The sequence below is a fragment of the Salvelinus fontinalis genome, chromosome 25 (genome assembly GCF_029448725.1).
Source record: "Salvelinus fontinalis isolate EN_2023a chromosome 25, ASM2944872v1, whole genome shotgun sequence".
Classification (NCBI taxonomy): Eukaryota; Metazoa; Chordata; class Actinopteri; order Salmoniformes; family Salmonidae; genus Salvelinus; species Salvelinus fontinalis.
The window spans coordinates 19,070,610-19,083,602 of NC_074689.1; the positions used below are offsets into that span (position 1 = coordinate 19,070,610).

General features: G+C 42.1%; 2 protein-coding genes across 7 annotated transcripts in view; one reads left to right on the forward strand and one right to left on the reverse strand.

The window, feature by feature from the left end:
• neto1l (neuropilin (NRP) and tolloid (TLL)-like 1, like) overlaps positions 1-12,993 on the forward strand; it is a 175,530-nt gene that overhangs the window by 124,039 nt on the left and 38,498 nt on the right. The window lies entirely within an intron of this gene.
• LOC129822942 (E3 ubiquitin-protein ligase TRIM39-like) lies at positions 1,107-4,369 on the reverse strand. The gene is made up of 2 exons (XM_055881512.1): positions 3,946-4,369; positions 1,107-3,682 (listed from the first exon to the last, which is right to left on the reverse strand). The coding sequence occupies exon 2, from the start codon at positions 3,678-3,680 to the stop codon at positions 2,031-2,033; it is 1,650 nt and encodes a 549-aa protein (XP_055737487.1). The 5' UTR covers positions 3,681-3,682; positions 3,946-4,369; the 3' UTR covers positions 1,107-2,030.

The window sequence follows — 12,993 nt, forward strand, 5'->3', positions numbered from 1 at the left end:
TGTGTAACTGAAGTGTAGTTTCATCGGAAGGAAGCACCCATAGCTGTATGGATCTGTACCCATAGCTGTATGGATCAGTGCCCATAGCTGTATGGATCAGTGCCCATAGCTGTATGGATCTGTACCCCTAGCTGTATGGATCAGTGCCCATAGCTGTATGGATCAGTGCCCATAGCTGTATGGATCAGTGCCCATAGCTGTATGGATCAGTGCCCATAGCTGTATGGATCAGTGCCCATAGCTGTATGGATCAGTGCCCATAGCTGTATGGATCAGTGCCCATAGCTGTATGGATCAGTGCCCATAGCTGTATGGATCTGTACCCATAGCTGTATGATTCAGTGCCCATAGCTGTATGATTCAGTGCCCATAGCTGTATGGATCTGTGCCCATAGCTGTATGGATCAGTGCCCATAGCTGTATGGATCTGTACCCATAGCTGTATGGATCTGTGCCCATAGTTGTATAGATCTGTGCCCATAGCTGTATGGATCTGTACCCATAGCTGTATGGATCTGTGCCCATAGTTGTATAGATCTGTGCCCATAGCTGTATGGATCTGTGCCCATAGCTGTATGGATCTTTCAGGACAAGTCATTTTCTTTGAAGTTTTTTTTCCTGTTGTTGGAAGATAAGGGCCATATGTTTTGAAAGCCATATCGCAAGTGATGCCTATTAAAACACACGGTCAGGATTGTAGTTCACATGAGGCAGTAGTAGGCAAAGCTAATGTCTGAGAACTGTAGGGTGAAGCCAGAATGCTGTCTAGAGTTTTTGAAAGCTAAGACAGATCATGCTTTCCATCCGTCTCCTGCAACCTCCTAATATCCCTAGTTGATATTGGCTGACAACACCTGCACCATCTCTCTCTACTATTCGACATTTGCGCTGCACCCAATCCAATGGCTGTACAGGAAATCTGCAATCTGTTCGCTAGCACAGCGGTTCTCAAACATTTTGTAAAACTGCATTTTACACCTGTATTTTGAGAAGAAAGTTTTACACAAAATGCAGGTGTAAAATTCTGTTTTACAAACATTTTGAGAACCACTGAGCTAGTGAATAAATTGCTGATTTGTGCAGCTATAGGATCGGGTGCAGCGCAAATGTCCAATTGTAGGGAGAGACGATTGCCATAAAGATATGCAACTCCAAAAAATGTTGGTGATCAAGAATATTAAATGTTTACTTTGCAAGCTCGCCAGCAGTGGGGCACCAAGCAACAACTACTAGCATAGGCCTGCAGGTCTTTTGGTATGAAATTGCTTGACATTTATAATTTACTTAATTTACTTGCATTGGGAATTTGTTGTTAAAATGTATTATTACGTATACAAAATATGTTTAGGACAAGATAATGAAAAGGGCTGTCTGGTAGCCTCAATAAATAGACAAAGATATATACTGTATATATTTTTTTTCTTGACTTGAGATTTGACTTCGAAAAGCTTGTGACTCTACTTGAATTGTTCTTAGAATCCACGATTTGGAGTTGACTCGAGAATCGACCTGTTCTACTTGGGACTCGACTTGAGAACCTTGACCTTGTGACTTGAGACTTGCTTGTGACTCGAACAATAGTGATTTGCTCCCACCACTGATAATCATAGTAAGGTACTTAATTGTTACCCAGAAATGATTTGATATTGAGATAAAAACTGCATTGGACCTTTTAATACCAGATACTCAAATACACATTTCTGCTATTGGGGTTAGTTCTCACCTACTGAGTTCACTATAAGTTCACTGGGTCAGTTTCACAATGGTCACGATGTTTCCATTAGATTAGGAAACCAAATCCAATCCAATGGAAGCTTTACTTAAAATATGTTTTGCAGACGGGTTTTAATACATTTCACCGTCAAACAATGTCAGCTGGCAAAAATGTATTAAATACAAGCAGGTTAGTAGGTCTGATAAAAGTAATACAAATATTATGTATGTGTCCTAAAAGGTTATGGGTTACTTTAAATTACCATTTGGATCAATATTATAAATGCCCCCATTTTAGCACTGTCACAATGTCACCCTCAGTGTGTCTGGTTAACAGGGGTGATGATCATTGGTGCTGAATTTGAGCCATCATAATCATCAAAGGGGTTCAAGTATGGATAGAGCTTCTCTGTGAAGGTGCAGCCGGTGAAAGAGAAGATATGAGACCTGGTGTCCACGTCATAGAAGGAAACTTGACCCTCCTCATAATCCACAAACACCCCCAACTTCTCCGGCTTGCTCTTCAGTGAGAGGGAGGTATGGGGGTCTGTGCAGGCCTCATAGTCAACCTGAAAAGACAACCACACGGTCCAGAATCCTTGCTCTGGGTATAATCCACCTGTCTTTCTATTAACCGACTCTTTGGCCACTCCTACATTCCACCCAGTCTTCCCCTTCACCTGCACCTCATAGTAGAATCTCCCCGAGGTGAAACCCTCCTTTGCCAAAACAGCTACACGACCTCTAAACCTCTTTACGTTGTAGAAGTGGTTCTGTTCAAAGTGACCTGTTCTCACTAGTTTCCCATTGTCAGATACAATGATAAGGGGATGTGCTGTATCAGGGTCCATAGTGACATCCACTGCATACTGCTGCATCCTCTTCAGCTCATCACCTTTTGACTTCTCCAATACATTATTCAATTTCTCCTCAAGTTCAGAAAGTGCTCTCCTCACCTTTTTATCCAGCTGGGATATGTCTTTCTGCACATTCCACTTGCTCTGGGTAATACTGACATCAGACCAGTCCTTGGATGTAGGGGGGCACAGGGATGGCGAGCTTTGGAGGAGATGGAGATGATCCTTAGAGTGTGAGAGCTGCTCCAGCTCTGAGCATCTCCTCTGTAGCTCAGTGATTTCCTGCTCCAGCTCTTTAATGAGCCCCTCAGCCTGCCGCATGGTTGCTTTCTGCTTCTCTCCAATCATCTTAGACACCTCAGCCTGGCTTCTCTGCATGGAGCGGACTAGAGTGGTGAAGACCTGTTCACTTTCTTCTCTCTCTCTCTCTGCATCTCTGTTGCTGAGCTCCGCTGAGTGTTTGATCTCTTTAACCTTCTGTAGGCACTTTTGGATCATCTGCTGTACTTGATTCTTTGTCCTTCCCAGCTCAGCTTTCTTCTCTCCGAACTCCTTCCTCAGAGGGACGGTGTGATGACCCTTGTGGTCTGTCACAGTGCAGAACTGACACACACACATTTGGTCAGTCCTACAGAACAGCTCCAGGGGTTTATTGTGCTTCTTGCACATCCTGTCTTCCAGGTTCTCCACAGGGTGGATCAGCTTGTGTCTCTTCAGGGCTGGGGCTATCTGATGAGGCTGCAGATGAGTCTCACAGAAAGAGGTCAGACACTCCATGCAGGACTTCAGGGCCTTGAGCTTCGTCACAGTGCAGACATCACAGGCCACTTCTCCAGGCGCAGCAGGGGACTCATCTCTGTCTCTGACTTGTATCCTCTTAAAATGATTCACAACCTCTCGGAGTGTTGTGTTGATTTTGAGCTTAGGCCTTTTGTCAAAGGTCTCCTTACACATTGGACACTGGCACTGTTCAGTGCTTTTCCAGTACCCGCTGATACAGGCCTGGCAGAAGTTGTGTCCACATGGAGTGGTGATCGGATCAGTGAGAACCTCCAGACAGATAGAGCACTGGAACTGCTCCTCTGGCAGCAGACTGTTCGAGGACGCCATATCTGGAACACAAAATAACTATAAAAGGACTTCCTGGACTTATTCATCTTTTATAGCTGTTTTTACTAAGAACAGTCCTTACTTGATACCTGTCCACCCCACAATCTTTCAGTAATGCTACCATTCACTTGACTACATGATTGAAATAACCACAAGACAGGATTTATCCCTTGCTATTCAAAGTAGTCACTACAATACATTTACTTAGATTGAATGCTTTCTTCCAATTAAAGTCTTCTTGCACAAATTCTCTCTCTCTCCTTACCTGATTATATTTGTACTTTTCTTCTTTTACGACAAAAGGGTGTCTCTGTGCAGCTGTGTAGAATGTTTTGTGAAGAGAACGTTTGTGCCGTCCTCTGCTTCTCTCATTTGCTTTCACTTCAGCAAAGTGACGTCACACAGCTCCTCAACTCTTTCCCTACTTCCCTTCCATTTCCCTCTCTTTCTCTTTCCCTCCATGCTCTCTGTGTTCCCTGCTCTTAAAGGGGCAGGAAATGCAACAACTAGACCCTGCTACCCTCAAGGATTGGAGTTTCGCACCCTGGCCCTAAGCCAGCACTTGCTCTTTGATCTGTAACAGCTCTATATTTTTCGAACACCTTTGCCATAGTTTTTTTTACGCTGTTGCTTTGCAACATCCCATCAAAATAATGGCAGAAAGATTCTCTCTTTCATTTGTTGGATGTCCTGGCAGTGGGTGTGTCCCCCCTGCCCCCCCCATTATTAATTATTATTATTAGAGAGAGGTAAAAGGAGAAGACAAGTGATATATCTTATTTGGTTTAAATCAATGTCACATGTTCCCCAGCTGATCTGTCTTTCAGGACAAATCATCAGTTGACAGGCAGGCAATGACAGTGACAGACTAGCCAACAGATATCAGTTTTCTTTGTTCAAATCTGTCCCCTGACATCTTTATGCCACGCACGCACCCACACTCACACACACTCTCTCACTCTCTCTCTTTCTCTCTCTCTCTCACATCCCTTCATAAAGGTTGTTGTGTATCAATAGACTGAACAGTTAATTCAGTTAAATGAAAAAGAGTAAAGTAATGACAAAAGCAGATTAAATAAAAACGTGAATGAAATATAAGCAGACTGATAAAGGTAATAAAATTATGTATGTTTTGACGATTTACATGAGAAGGCATCGATTGTATATAGTTTACATTTAAGCAATAAGGCCCGTGGACGTGTGGTATATGGCTAATAAACCACGGCTAATGGCAGTTCTTAAGCACGACACAACGCGGAGTACCTGGACACAGCCCTTAGCCGTGGTATATTGGCCATATATCACAAACCCCCGAGGTGCCTTATTGCTCTTATAAACTGGTTACCAACGTAATTAGAGCAGTAAAAATACATGTTTTTGTCATACCCATGGTATACGGTCTGATATACCATCGCTGTCAGCCAATCAGCTTTCAGGGCTCGAACCACCCAGTTTATAATATAGTGTATAGTGTATATTAATATACGTTACCGTTACACTTGTTTACAATGGATTTGTTATTTTGGACGTTTTTTTCCTGGGTAAGCCCTATTGTAGGTTACTGTTAATTAGTATTTGAAACAATTTTACAATTGTTTGTATGATCTTACATGGCTTAGCGCTGTCAGGATGTCTCCCTCAGGGTGTCTGGTTAACAGGGGTGATGACCAATGGGACTGGGTTCGTGCCATCATAATCATCACAACACCAGCAATCTCGGACAAAGTGTTCACTCTGGTCTTTCTGAAGCGCTGCTTGATGAGGCTGAAGCACCAGTCGAGGGAAAACTTGGTGTGGCCTGTGATCAGGAAGTGAATGTCCAGACTGTGGTGGAGCTTGTGCATGGTCCAACAGGCACAATACCTGCAAACAACAAAATTAAAATGAATTATATATAGAGTATATATATATTTTTTGTGTACTGTATATCTATCTATCTATCTATCTATCTATCTATCTATCTTCACACTGACCATGTGCAATGCCATAAGAATCATCAGATATTTCTCCCTCTCTGTCACGGACGCCATGGTTTCTCTTAGTTTGAAGATGTAATCCGGAGACAGGTGTTTCATACAACAGCCATCTGTGTTCTCTTTTCGACTCCCTTTGCATTTGCAATCAAACGGCAGAATTGTGTTCATATCCTTATCATACTCTGCTTCTACCAGACATTCCACTGATTTCAAAACTCAGTCAACTTCTTCCGTGACAACAACACTGTTGATCACCGTTTCTTCTCCCTCACTATCATCAGAAGACTCTACAATGTCTTCTTCAATGAAAATGCTTTTACTTAAATCAGGGATTTCCTCATCGTCTGATTCATTTTCAGAGAGAGATGGTACGATCGTCCTCCTGAAAGTAGTCTGACACAACTTTTTCCCACTGACCTTTGTCGATATCGCCTGATAAATCCATGGCAGCAATGTTATTTAGAGCATTAGCAACACATTTGCAGTTCTCCGTGGCTAACGTTATGTCTTTCGAAAAACCTGCAGTAGAAAGGATTATCTACACATAACGAGAAGGTCATTTTATAGACAGAAGATGCTACATGGCAGACCAATCCGAAACTCATCTGTCGACATGTCCAGCCCATTCATTATCTCAGCCAATCATGGCTAGCGGGAAGGTTCCTGTCTTTTTCTGTGGTTAAACCCACTAGGCTCGTAGTTTAACAACTTTATTTGTATTTACAGATGGCATACAAGTTTGTTATTAAGGCAAATAAAGTTCAAATGTTCCAGAAGGCATTTCTGCCAATAAATGCATTTTGATAGAAAATAGAAATAAACGTTCATATATCTCTCCTGTGAAGTTGTGACTTGCGACATACGCCTAGTTTGCTGAAATGAGTCACATATCTGCAACACAATAACAGACAAACTATAGAAGGACTTTGTGGTCCTAACTTGATCACATCGCCCTTTCAGTAATTCTACGGATCACTTGGCTACATGATTGAAAAGAACCTGGTTATTTCAAGACAGGATTTAGCCTTTGCTATATTTAAAGTAGTCACTATGATACATTTACTCAGATTGTATGCTTTCTTCCTCTCGCTCTCTCTCTCTTTTTCTCTGCTCTGTCTCTGTCTCTATCTATCTGTCCCGCTCTCTCTCAATTCAATTATATTTCAATTCAAGGGGCTTTATTGGCATGGGAAACATATGTTAACATTGCCAAAGCAAGTGAAGTAGATAATATACAAAAGTCAAATAAACAATAAAAATGAACAGTAAAGATTACACTTACAGAAGTTCCAAAAGAATAAAGACATTACAAATGTCGTATTATGTATAAATACAGTGTTGTAACGATATGTAAATGATTAAAGTACAAAAGGCTAAATAAATAGACATAATCTCTCTTCCTCTCCTTACCTGAGTTTGCAGTCCGGCTTCTCTTGTTTGCCTTCACTTCATCAAAGTGACGTCTCTCAGCTCCTCCCTTCCTGCTGGGAAAGAAATATTTTTAAAAAACATGTTTACACTGCAGCCCTCAAGGATTGGTGTTTTGCACCAAGACAGCACTTCTCTTTGCTTCATCTGTGGGTATTTCTGTAATACCTTGGTGTTTGTTTTCTTACCCGATTGCTTTGCATCATCCCATCGAAATAATGGCAGAAAGATAAATATTGTCATTCTATAAAACAGTTGGTTTTCAGACTCATTTTGGCTGAGTCAAATCTTCTTTTGATCTTTCGCTGTTCTAGTCAGTGATAGATGCTGTGTCATTATTGGATGCTTTGGTTCCTCTGGCCTGTTTTCACTAGGAAGGCGATTCCCGCACGACACCGCACTGTGATTGTATCTGCCTGATCCATGGCCTTCATTAGGCTTCATGATGTAATCCAGCGACTAATAATTCACAATCATTGACTAGTTAGGAGAGCTTGGCTTGGACGGCACGATGCAAAAAACTCATTTTTATTAATCTGTATTAGAGAGGGAGAAAAAGGGAAAAGGAGAGAGAGAGTGATACAGAGACGGAAAGAGATTGGGCCGGCCACATCCATCAATACCCACTAAATCTCTCCTTGTTGAAGGCACAAGTGGAAGAAAACACCAGGCATATTCATTGTCTTATACCTTCCTACCCAGATGCCAGGCAATGCCAGGCTCCTGATAAAGCCTATGCGTTAGGTCTCCGTATCTCAGCCCTGCAGAGTGGGATGGATTGGAGCTGTCGTAGCTCATGTATGATCATATGTCCTGTTCTTTAATGGCAGGTAAACGCCCAGACCATTTAGGACTACCAGATGAATGGTTTATACCTGGAGAGCTGCACAATAGGATTCTCAGTGGACTGTCTTTAGTTTTGAAGGTCTGAAGGACAAACCCCAAGCTGTGGTGCTTAGTAGAAATATGATATTTAATTGAATTTATTTTGGGTAACAGACATATACAACAAAATGGACAATGTGGACCCAGAGGATATCACTTGAAAGTATTAATTAAAACACTTGTTTCCAAAGTGGTGCTCGATGGTAAAAACAAGAACACATATAATGATTAAAAGACAAGACAAAATGACAAACAACCATAAATACATTCATTTATATTGACATCCTAAAAAGTGGCACTACTCACTGCACTTCTCCCTAACCTTAAAAATCAACCATATTCATTTCACATTAGAGTAATCTATTAATTGCACATCATACCGATCCTTCAAATAAATACACCTGACCAGCAGTAGGGGCACAAGGGGCAGTGGAGTGGTTTCTCTTACTTAGACATCACAACCTTGTCCAAATTAAAACCTTTGCCTGCTTTTAAAAGCAATTTCTACTTTTTACTCCAAGGGAAGGCTATTCCATAGACAAATGCCTGTATGGAAAGACATAACACTAGCTCTGGTGTTGTGACTGTATTGGTTATAGACCATATCAATGTGGGTTTTCATGTAACCTGGGGCACGATCGTTTAAGATGTCAAACACATGATTAAGTTTAAGTTGGTCCACTCTGGAATCCAAAGGCAACAAGCCCACCTCCTGGAACTCCTGTGCCCCTAGGTGGGTCCTAGGGGGAACATTAAGCATGTACCTGATAACATTATTTTGCATTCTCATTTTCAGCTTTTTTTGATAGCCCACTATACCAAGCAGAGCAGCATAATCAACATGACACTGAATCAAGGTTGAGACAAGCAGTTTCTTAACTTTAATGTTAAAATATTTAGTGTTACGATATCAACATTTCTATTTGTTCGCCATTTTAGAAAGTATTTTAGCAGCAATCAGGTTTCCAGAAAGGGATTGATCTAGGGACACACCACGATAAGATACACTTGTTTTAGATTCAATCTCCTTGCCTGCACAGTTTACCGTTATCTTGTCAGCCCTAAGCAATGTACATTTTGTTCCAAACAAAATCGATTCAGTTGGGGTGGGTATTCTATGTTTTTGTTTTCTATGATTTTGTATTTCTATGTTTTGGCCGGGTATGGTTCTCAATCGGGGACAGCTGTCTATCGTTGTCTCTGATTGGGAACCATACTTAGGTATCCCTTTAACCCTCCTTTCAGTGTGGGAAGTTAACTTTGTTTGTGGCACTATAGCCCTTAAGCTTCATGGTTGGTTTTGTATTGTTTATTGTTTTTGTCGGCGTCATTTTCTTAATAAAAGGAATATGTACGCTGCACTTTGGTCCACTTCATTCGACGGCCGTGACAGAACTTCCCACCACAAAAGGACCAAGCAGCATGGTAAGGGGGACTAATGGACTTGGGAGGAAATCCTGGACGGTAAAGGACACTGGAGGCAAGCTGGGGAATATCGCTGTCCCAATGAGGAGCTGGAGGCAGCGAAGGCGGAACGGCATCGTTACGAGGGAACACGGCTAGCAAGGAAGCCCGAGAGGCAGCCCCAATAAAAAAAAATTGGGGGGGGGGGGCACACGGGGTAATTGGCTGAGTCAGGTTGGAGACCTGAGCCAACTCCCCGTGCTTACCGTGAGGAACATGTGACTGGTCAGGCACCGTGTTATGGGGTGATGCGCACGGTGTCTCGAGTGAGCATTCACAGGCCGGTGTGCTCTGTGCCAGCATCCCGCATTTGCCGGGTGGAAGTGGGCAACCAGCCAGAACGGGTTGTGCCAGCTCTGCGCTCAAGACCTCCAGTGCGCCTCCACGGCCCAGTGTATTCGGTGCCTCCGCCAAGAACCAAGTCGGTGTCATTTTCTTAATAAAAGGAATATGTACGCTCACCACGCTGCACTTAGGTCCATTTCATTCGACGGCCGTGACACAAACAACCAACCTCTATCAAAATGCAATTCCTTACTCAGGGTCTCCTCTATGTAAACTGTATCCTTCCTTGACACCAGTATGGCTGAATCCTCCGCATAAAGCAAGAGTTTACACTTTACTGTATCTGGCATATCATTAACGTATATAAGAAATAAGAGAGGCCCTAAAATGGATCCCTGAGGTACTCCACAGGATATTTATTTGACCTCTGACTGAACATCACCAACTTTACATACTTGTGTTCTTTTGGTCAGATAAGACCTAAACCAATTCACTGATACATCATTTAGACCCATGCATTTGCGTTTCATCAGGAGAATATCATGGTCCACAGTGTCAAAAGCTTTCTGCAAGTCTAACATGACCATACCTGTATAGTTCCCCTTCTCACTTCCCTGCTTAATGTGGTCAAAAAGGTGGACAAGGCAAGTATCAGTGGAATGAGCTGTTCTAAAGCCAGATTGTAGTTCATAAAGAAGTTTATGCTCAAGAAGTATCCCTCAAGTTGATTAAAAACTAATATCTAAACAAATTTGGATTATGTGCTGAGGATTGACACAAGCCTGTAGTTTCCTACATTTTTTTTCTGCTCTTCTTGTGGAGTGGAACCACCCGGGCTGTTTTGAGATCCTTGGGAAATATACCACTACTAATAGAAAGGTTTACAATATCATTTTAGCAGTGACACAAGCACTATCCTTTATGAATCTTGTAGGAAGGTTATCCATCCCATTTTTTTTTTTGTGCTCATTAAGCGAAGTAGATTGGAAACTTTGTCCTCTGTTACCGTGCACATTTCAAACAAATAATTTGTGATACCTGTGCTATGGTAAAAGTTGTTAATGAAAGACTGGCCATAGTGTCCAGAGCAGGTGGGTAACTTCTTAACCAGAGACGAGGCTATAGTGGTAAAAAATGTGGCAAAATAATTTGCAACCTTTGCCTGGTCATAATATAAAACATAATCAATATCCAGGCCAATACTACAGGATTTTACCTTATGGGGAGATTTTGAGCCAGTGTCCTTTAAAACTTTCCACAGTTTACGAGGCTGATGTAAGTTGTCATTAACAGCGTCTATATAATGTTGGGATTTGGCCTTATCCATTTTGTATCTTGCCTGGTTTCTACAGTTAATACATCATCATCTTGTTGTTGATTTGTCCTTCTGAATCTGGCCAGGGAGCGATCCCTTTTCCTTAAGATCTCGGAAGTGATCCATTTCCCTGACCGCTGTTTGATGGAAATTTGTTTCATCGGAGCCAGAGAGTCGAGTGCAGACAGAAACAGATCTTTAAAAATATAACAAGCTTGATCAACATCATCACGGTTTAATACATGAGACCAATCCCAAATTCCAAGTACTTCTACAAAACGTTCTTTTGAGTATTGTTTCATAGACCTTCATGTATTTATTACCTGCCTCTAGTAGCATTTTGGATGTCTTACGGGTACATTAGGTTACCATATGATCACTAAAACCAATCTAAGTTGATTTACTGTCAATACACACCCGGGTTGGCTCAACAATCAGTTGTTTTAGTCCAAATAACTGATTAAAGATATACAGGGAATTTACTAGTGTACTTTTCTTGGGTGGTAACTGCACATTTGTATTAAAATCACCAAGCAGAATTCATCCTTTATCAGCCAATACATTGTGATCATAGCAATTCGATTCAAGTAAATCATAGAAATGATTCTGCTTCGGAGGACTATAGCTCACACCAACAAGTATAGGATGACATTTAGGAAGAAGTATATCTACCCATTCAACCTCAAGACCATCCATTTTCAGATCTGAACGAAGGTTAAAATGCACATTATTCCTTGTAAAAACACACCGTTTCAGTTTCGGGTCAATTCTATGAATGCTATAACCCGGTAGCTCAACCTCATCGTCCTCAATTGACCCATGGAGCCATGTCACAGTCACTGACCCGTCGAGCCACGTCACAGTCACTGACCCGTCGAGCCACGTCACAGTCACTGACCCGTCGAGCCATGTCACAGTCACTGACCCGTCGAGCCACGTCACAGTCACTGACCCGTCGAGCCACGACACAGTCACTGACCCGTCGAGCCACGTCACCGTCACTGACCCGTCGAGCCACGTCACAGTCACTGACCCGTCGAGCCACGTCACAGTCACTGACCCGTCGAACCACGTCACAGTCACTGACCCGGCGAGCCACGTCACAGTCACTGACCCGTCGAGCCACGTCACAGTCACTGACCCGTCGAGCCACGTCACAGTCACTGACCCGTCGAGCCACGTCACAGTCACTGACCCGTCGAGCCACGTCACAGTCACTGACCCGTCGAGCCACGTCACAGTCACTGACCCGTCGAGCCACGTCACAGTCACTGACCCGTCGAGCCACGTCACAGTCACTGACCCGTCGAGCCACGTCACAGTCACAGCAACTACTGCAGCCCCTGTGTTAGAAGCAATGAGTTTTAATTCCTCGAATTTCGGCAGCAGGCTCCGTGTGTTCACATAGATAAAATGAAGTCCTCTCCGATTGAAACAGTCAAACATGTCATTTTCTGTGCCCACTGCTGATACATCGACTATCTCATCTAGTTTGGACTCATCATCCCTGCTTGTGTCCAGCATCCCAATGTTTGGCATTGCATTTAAACAGCATACATTTGAACAGCATACATTTAAACAGCATACATTTGAACAGCATACATTTAAACAGCATACATTTAAACAGCATACATTTAAACAGCATACATTTGAACAGCATACATTTAAACAGCATACATTTAAACAGCATACATTTAAACAGCATACATTTAAACAGCATACATTTAAACAGCATACATTTAAACAGCATACATTTAAACAGCATACATTTAAACAGCATACATTTAAACAGCATACATTTAAACAGCATACATTTGAACAGCATACATTTAAACAGCATACATTTAAACAGCATACATTTAAACAGCATACATTTAAACAGCATACATTTAAACAGCATACATTTAAACAGCATACATTTAAACAGCATACATTTAAACAGCATACATTTAAACAGCAT